Source organism: Fukomys damarensis, unplaced genomic scaffold (assembly GCF_012274545.1).
Source record: "Fukomys damarensis isolate Sample0158 unplaced genomic scaffold, DMR_v1.0_HiC HiC_scaffold_13, whole genome shotgun sequence".
NCBI classification, from domain to species: Eukaryota; Metazoa; Chordata; class Mammalia; order Rodentia; family Bathyergidae; genus Fukomys; species Fukomys damarensis.
The window spans coordinates 34,224,243-34,232,257 of NW_022900925.1; the positions used below are offsets into that span (position 1 = coordinate 34,224,243).

General features: G+C 54.3%; 1 protein-coding gene across 1 annotated transcript in view; it reads right to left on the minus strand.

Annotated features, from left to right (window-relative positions):
- Positions 1-3,754: 3,754 nt before the first annotated feature.
- Positions 3,755-8,015, minus strand: part of LOC117285897 — a 17,951-nt gene continuing 13,690 nt past the window's right edge. The window contains exons 3-4 of the mRNA XM_033763110.1: positions 7,698-7,815; positions 3,755-4,056 (exon numbers count right to left, since the gene is read on the minus strand). Coding sequence (XP_033619001.1) covers positions 3,948-4,056; positions 7,698-7,815 — 227 coding nt within the window. The 3' untranslated portion in view covers positions 3,755-3,947. The remainder of the gene's footprint in view (positions 4,057-7,697; positions 7,816-8,015) is intronic.

Sequence of the window (8,015 nt, forward strand, 5' to 3'; positions counted from 1 at the left end):
GACACACAGATGGGGACAGACCCTGATGGGCAGCCCAGGATGCAAAGAAAACAACGTAGAATCGGACTCTTATGAGTGTGCACATGCATATAAGGTGACCCTCTCTCTTCTCTGTACCTGGTGAACTCCTATTCATCCTTCAAAGCCCAATTTGTGTACCTAATCATTCACTGATTAATTTGTCATGGATATGTTGCCCAGCACCACTTTGCCATTTTTTGCTTACAAGAAATCTATCCTTCTTGTTTTACAGACAGAAGCTTACTTTTAGTCCACTTTCACTTCTCTGTCCCCTCTAGGTACGGTCCTGTGACAACACCCCTGGCCATCTGGTAGTTCAGGGATGGCCACATCATTAAATCCACCCAGGAATGGTTGGCCCTGATATTCTTTGTGCAAGAAAGCAGAGCCAAGAATGCTCAAAGATGGCATTTATCACCGCGCTTGGCTGTGCCAGGACCTTGACTTTAGCTCTACTCCCAGAAATGTAAGTTATGTTCGGCCACAAACCCTCCCTCAGAAGCCAGTCTGAGATGGCTTCTGTCACTGCCGACCCCAGAGCACCACGTGGGTGAGTCCCCAGCACCAGGGCAGCACCTGGCGTGTGCCGAGTGCCAGTGTCTGTCTGTCTGAGCGCGAGCAGACATCCAAAGAGAAGGGAAACAGGTGGAGCGCTAGGCAGAAGACGGGGTCCCGGAAGGTTCCGGAGCCGGCGAGAGCTCTGCCGGAAGAAGCAGCCCGTTGCGTCCTGAGGAAGAGCTTCTCGGTCCGCCCGTGGGCCCGAGGTCCTGCCCTTCTCCCAGCCGCGTGCAGGACCGGCAGAGCCTCCACTCTCGGCCCGGCGTCCTCTCCTCCTCCTCCCCCTCTGCCTCCTCCTTTCCCGTCTCTTCCCAGCCCTCTTTCTGCGGGCTTCGTCCTGGTCTCCGGCTCTGCTGTCTCCCCGCTGGCTCCGTCCTCCCAGCCCTCGTCTGCAGCCCGGTAACTTTCTACACACAATTCGGTCGGTCATACATTCAATTGCATTACAGCCTCATTAGGAGCTGATAGCATTTGGGGAGAGGACTGGGGCGGCGGCGAGGCTGAGAGCCTGGGCGGCTCAGTGCCCGGAAGTGGAATGCTCGCGTTTTCCAATTAACTTGAGCGCCACATATTTCATTATCTCCCCACATTTCCCCAGTCAGACAGTCCCGGGCATCTCTGCTTCCTCTCTCTCTGCCCGAGTTTCTCCTCCTCTGCCTTCCTCCAGCCCCAGCAGATGTACCACTGCAGCAGGAAGGGTGCAGATCGCACAGCAAGAAGGACTTCCCGGCCGGCTGTGATGGCGCACGCCTATCACCCCCGCGCTGAGAGGCTGAGGCAGGAGGATCGCTGAAGAGTCTGAGGCCAGCCTGGGCTACACAGGGAGACCCTGTCTCAAAAGACAGAAGACAAAAGGAACAAAAAGTAAGGACTTCCCAGCTGGTAGTGCCTTGGAAGCGCCCTTGGACGGGAGAAGGGAAAGCCGGCGAGCGCCTCTGACGCTGAGTAACTATGGTCAATGCGGCAGAAGGGAAGGCGGCCACCTCAGCCCCAACCTGGGGGTGAAGGACCCACAGAGCAGCCCATGGGGGTCTCCAGGCCCAAGACGCTGAAAGGGGGTGGGGAAACAGCTCCACACATGTGGAAGAGACTTACCAGGCTCCATTAGCCCAGGCACCAGCCGGCTGCTCTTGATGTTTGGCCTTGCCCTTGGTGCGGGGAGGAGCCATTGAGATGTCAGGGACCGCTCACAGAGGTACCGGTGCCACCAGCCAGCTTCCTTCCCCAGACCCCCCGCCGTCTGAGCTGACTTCCAAGGCATAAACGAAATACCAGAAAACCGAACGCGGAACCCCTGCTCCCACCCACAGCAGTGGGACCAAAGCCAAACTGGGGGATAGGGGTGGGGTGCCAGGGCCTCCCGCCTGCCCGCCTGCACCCCTCCCCACCTCCCCTGTCCATCCAAGGCCCCAGGAGCGAGCTCAGCGCCAGACCACAGTCACGCCTCGTTTATGTTGTTTTGGCAGAGGGCAGGTAATTGATGGAGATTCTTTTCCGTGGAGAGGGGAGTGACTTCTGAAGACCCATTTGGTTTTTGAGACAGGGTCTCACTACATAGTCCAGGCTGGCCTTGAACTCACTGTGTAGCCCAGGCTGGCCTTGAACTCGAGGTGATCTTCCTGCCTCAGCCTCCTGAGTGCTGGAATTACAGTTGTGCGCCATGCCCGCCTTGAAGATCTGTTTGAAAGTGGATGTGTTTGGGGACGGCGATAAGCAACCAACTGTCCTAGTAGGACAGGAAAATCACAGCAAATGTGCATGTAGTGAGTGCCTGTGTTATCATCGGTGATGTGAGGCAGATATCACAGTAGGAGACGGACGAGGACAGGGAGTGTACCCACGTGGAAGACAGAGAGAGGGGTCACTTCCACCCAGGGGAAGAAGCAGAGGGCTTCGAGAGGTGGCAGCCCTTGAGTTGGGTTGAGAAGGATGAACAGGAGCAAGCCAGGCAGGGAGGAAAGGTGAGAGGCTGCCCAAACAGACTTGCGGGTGCTTGGGGAGTTAGTAGCACTAGCTTGCGTGAGAATTGCTGGGCTGAAACAAGTAGGGGGCAGGTAGGGAAGGCAGCGTTGCTTTCAACACATCACAGTTTGTAGAGTGCTTTTCAAAATTGTAGGAATTGAGGAAACCGAGGCTCAGCAAACTCAAGGGACTGCCTTGTGGAGGCTGTAAACTGAGGCAGATGGGGTGAGAACCTAGGGACAGAGGAGAAGGCGGGAATGTTCTGGGCGTGAGGAGTCTTAGAGGTGGGTTGGGATTCAGAGGAGGCTTGGAGGCAGGGAATCCCGGAGGGAAAGTTAGCAAAGGAGCCGGGTGGGTGCTGATGCCTGTAATCCTAGCATTCTGGGAGGCTGAGGCAGGAAGATCTCACATTTAAACCCAGCCTGAACAACGTAACAATTTAGTGAGATCCTGTCTCCAAAAATTGATTAGTTAATTTTAAAAACTAATGATGAAAGTGTCGGTTGTGAGAAAATAGTGCTTTCCCAAACTGGGCACAGTGGGAGGTGCTGGGAGAGACAGCTGGGGTGGCAGTGAGAGCAGGCTCTGGAGCAGGTCTCTTAAGAGGTTGCATTTTGATGTCATCTGGGGCTGCAGTCATCTGAGGGCTCCTGGGGTGGAAGATTCATTCACTCACCTGGCTGTTGGCCGGAGGCTCAGTCCCCAGGTACAGAGGCCTCTCCACAAGTCGATTGAGCATCCTCCCAACATGGCGGCCTGTTCCCCCCCCAGCAGGTGAACTGGGACAGAACAAGAAGGAAGCCACGTGCCTTCCACAGTCTGACCCCAAAAGTCACTCACTGTCATTTCTGCAATATTTGATCAGCTACACATATTAGCCCTCTGTGACGTGCGAAGAAATGCCAGGCATGTGTTCCATGGTTTGTTGGGGACCACATTCATAGCAGGCTGCCCCAGGACAGCTGGTCACCTCCATTTTTCAGACGGGGAAACTGAAACTCCGTCAGGCCTTCAGGTCACCCCTAGCAGACCTGTAATCGATCTGAGTTTCCCCCTTACAACCCAACTCCCCAACAGCCCCATGTTCCCAGGGGCGGAGCCCAGAACCCCTGACCCCAGATGGGAGGAGGGGAGCAGTGACAGTCTGTGAAATAAATATAATCACATGTTTGCCTCTGTCGAGAGCAAGCTCTCGGGCGGGAGGCGCCCCGTCTACACAGGCTTCTGCCCCACGCCGTGTGTTTTCCATTTAAAACCGCACTTGGGTGGCTGAGAAAATAGGCTCCGTCCTGGTGCAGTGTGGGGAAATTCAACCTGTCAGTGTCTTATCCCTTCTCTGCTGTCTCCGAGTGGCTCACAAGCTTTGTGGCTCCCTCCCAGGGTGGTCCCAGACCCTGGTCTCACCCTCACTGAGGCCCAGGAGTGGAGTGGCTGCCAAGTCTCCTGGTGACAGTGAACTCAGTCTTTGCCTCCATGTCAGGGGACTCTGGGGGGGCGGGGGTGGGAGAAGAGGCGCTGGAAAGAGAAAACGAGGGCAATCTGAGATGGCTGAGGGGCTAGGGCTCAGGGTGGCACTGCAAGCTCCTCCTGTCCCCCCTGAGGTGCCCCCTCCCCCGAGTGGGCGGTGGCCCCTCCCCCTCTCCTCTACTCTCCCCCACCTCTCAGAACAAAAAGCTCGACGACCAAAGGGACCCTTGGAGAAACTGAGGCTCAGACAAAGAACAAGATTTGCTTCCAGTTTCCCACTGATTCGGCTCCAGAGCTGAGTGGCCTCCCCAGGTGTGAGCAGTAGGCGGAGCCTGTGGTGGCCCCCATCAGGGTCAAAGGTCACCGCACTCCGGGAGACACAAGCTTCGCCAGGGAAAAGGGGAAGAAACAGGGAAAGGCAGAGGGGCCCTGGGCTGCTTGGGGAAGCTGGGCCCTCTGGGAAGGCGGGGGCATCAGGAGGAACCTGACCCCCAGGGGGCGTTAGACAGGGGGGACTTCAGCCCTCCAGGTCATTTTTTCTCCTTCCAGAAAGTGGGAAATTGTTCTTCCAGCCTGGTTCCAGTGGCAGCTGGGGATCAGAGCTTTTCCCCATCGGTCCTGGCCTCCAGCAGGGAGGACATGAACTTGGCCTCCTCTCTCCTAACCTCCGACCCCCAGCTTCCTCTGTGGTGGGGCAGGAGGAAGAGAAATAAATCTCAGGAGAGGCACAAGGTCACTGGGGCCATGTGGGAGCTCAAATTGCAGCCCAGTGGATGGATGCTGTGAGGTTCGAGGACTTCCTGGCTCCCCACCCCGTTGTCGGGGTCTCCCGTCTCCTGAGACAGCGGCTCCCACCCAGTCCTGCTTCCAGGGGCAGGGCAAGGGTGTGGCGGTGTGGAGGGTCCCTCACTGCTGGTCACTGCTGAGGTGTCCGCCCGCTGCCTGCCTCACAAGCCCACAAGCCTCCCGGCCCCATGAGCAGAGAAGGGTGGCTTCTGGTGTCCCTGACTGGGCGTGGGCCTGGGCTTCCTGCTGGGGGAGACAGTGGTGGGATGAGGTGGAAAAAGAAGGCAGCTATGGAGATGGGGGGCTGCCTGGGGAGGCCCCCTGTCTATCTCCAAGCGGAGGGCCCAGAGCAGACAAGATCCCCCCCAAAACTGACAGTTCTCTGAGGAAAAGTTGGTGGGAGGGCCTGCGCTTGGGGTCCTCCATTCACCCCTCTGATGCTAGGAGATGTCCCCCCAAAGCAGCAGCCTGGGCAGCGAAGGCTCAGAGACAGATTTGTTAGCAAATAAATGAGAATGTATGAGATGGTTTGAAGGATCTGAAATCCATAAAGCAAGCCGGAAAGACAGGGAGAGGTGTGTGGGCAGGGAGGGCTTCTCGGAGGAGGTGACGTTTGTGCTCACACCTGAAGGCCATGAAGGAACCAGCCAGGTGCAGAACTTGGGATCAGAAGGAGCATTCTGGGCAGAGGCATCAAGAAGGGTAGAAGCTGACCACCTTGAAGGAGAGTGGGCTTGGTAGATTTATAATCAGAGCAAGAAATCTGGTGTGAAGCCGGCTGGAGGTGGTGGGCTCAGAGAGGGAGCCAGGGGCTAGATCACACAAAGTCACCTAAGATAAAACAAGGAGGTTGAATTTGCTGATAAAAATGTGACATAAAGCCTTGAGAGGACAGGAGTGGTGGGGCACATCTGTAATCCCAGCACTTGGGAGGCTGAGGCAGGAAGATCACCTCAAGTTCAAGGCCAGCCTTAACTGTGGGAAGACCCTATCTCAAAAAACAAAACCAGGGCTGGAGATTTAGCTCAATGGTTCCACCGCCTGCTTTGCAAATGCAAGGTCGGGAGTTCAATTCCCAGTAACAAAAAAAAAAAACAAAAAAAAAAACCCAAAACCTCAGACAAAAGACTACTATCTACAATATATAAAGAACTTTAAAAAATCAGACCCTCTGAATATGAAGACCGAATTCAAAACTGGGCATCTGAAATGAACAAACATTTCTCAGACAAAGAAGTAAAAGCAGCAAATAAACATGAAAAAATGTTCAACTTCACTGGTCATTCGAGAGTTGCAGATGAAAAGAACACTTAGATTCTACCTCACCCCAGAAAGAATGGCTGCTATCAAGAAAATCAACCAATAACAAAGGCTGGTGGGGCTGTGGGGAGAAAGGAACCCTTCTCTATTATTGGTGGGAGTGCAGACTTGTGCAACCACTGTGCAAATCAGTATGGAGATACCTCAAACACTAAGATTAAAGGTCCCATTTGACCCAGCTCTTCCTCTGCAGAGCATCTTCCCAAAAGAATTAAAAGAATCAGGGCTGGGGATTTAGCTCAGTAGTTCTGCCGCCTGCCTTGAAAGCACAAGGACCAGAGTTTAATACCTAGTACCAAAAAAAAAAAAAAAAAAAAAAAAAAAAAAAAAAAAAGAATTAGAGAATCATACCAAAGTGAGATATGTTTACCCATGTTTATAGCAGCACAGTTTGTAATAGCTAATTCTTGGAAACAGCCCAAATGTCCATCAATTGGAGACTGGATAAAGAAGATTTTTTATTTTTTTGGTTTTCTTGAGACAGGGTATCACTATGTAGTTGAGACTCACCTGGAACTATGTAGCCCAGGCTGGTCTTGAACTCACAGTGATCCTCCTGCCTCAGCCTCCCGAGTGCTGGGATTACAGGTGTGCACCACCATGCCCAGCCAAGATATATATATATATTACTCAGCCATAAAGAATGAGAAGCTGGAGGGCCGGGGATTCAGCTCAGTTGGTTCCACCACCTGCCTCAAAAGCGCAAGGTCCCGAGTTCAATCCCCAGTACAAAAAAAAAAAAAAAAAAAAAGACAAGCTAGAGACATTTATAGCTAAATGGATGCACATTGTTAAGTGAAATTAGTAGGACACACATGTATAAATACTGAATAGTTCCTCTGGTGTGAGAAACTAAAAGTGTAAATAAGGATCAAAATGTATAACTGATAATGTGAAACAGGAAGGAAAGGTCTAAAGGGGTAGGGGAAGTGGGAGGGGTCGGGGAACGAAAGAAGGGAAAGGAAAAAATATGAGAAAATGGAAACAAAGCCTCTTTAAATAGAGAGGGGTGGAGGGATTGAAGGGAGGGCGGGGGAACGGGAAAAATAAGAACCAAGGTGTGTCATGTAAGGGTACAAGATCCAGTGATGAATGTAACCGTATTGTATGCCTAAAATGGACCAATAAACATAATGGGAGAACAAACACAAAGCCAGGAGAGGTCTGAGTAGGGAAAGGGACAAGGTCAGGGTTGGCGGTTGCCATGGCAGAGCGGGTTGCAGGTGCCAGTGTGGGGGCCGCTACAGTGTCCAGCCGAGTGGCCCTGCCGACAACCACTTGTGGCCGAGGGTCAGAGGGAGGAGCCCCAGGAGGCTGGCGCGGCCGGCCTGGCCTGACTCCCTCTCATCCGCAGCAAGCCGGGCTGCCCTGCCCCAGGCTGCCTGACAGCTGCTCATTCACAGGCTGGGTGGGAGCCGCTTCTCCAGCCCCACACGCCCTGAGTCTGCGAGTGGACAGCGCTCCTTCCAGTCCTCTCTGGAGGGCAGAGATATTGGGGCTTTGGGGAGCCCGAGAACCCATCTGCCTGCTGAAGGAACTGGGGGGTGTTGTCCAGGGAGGGGGGGACCCAACCAACCCCGTACCGAGGAGGGCAGGCCCCGGTGGCACCTTTGTCACTGCGGACTGCGGTGAGTGACAGGTATCGCAGGGTCCCACGACGCGCTGAAGGCGTGTTCCCGGGTGGGGCGCGTCTGAGGGTGACTGCAGTACAGAGCCGGGACTTACCAAAGGTCACACAGCCGTTCCCCAAACAAAGCTTGACTCTGGTTACGGCAATGTAAGATGAGGCTCGAGACCACCATGCGTCACCAGAGCCCCTCACCTGTCACAACCCTCTCCGCTTCTGTCTCTGCCAAAGCCTCTCCTGCAGCTCCCACCTCCACCCGCACCCCACCTCCCCC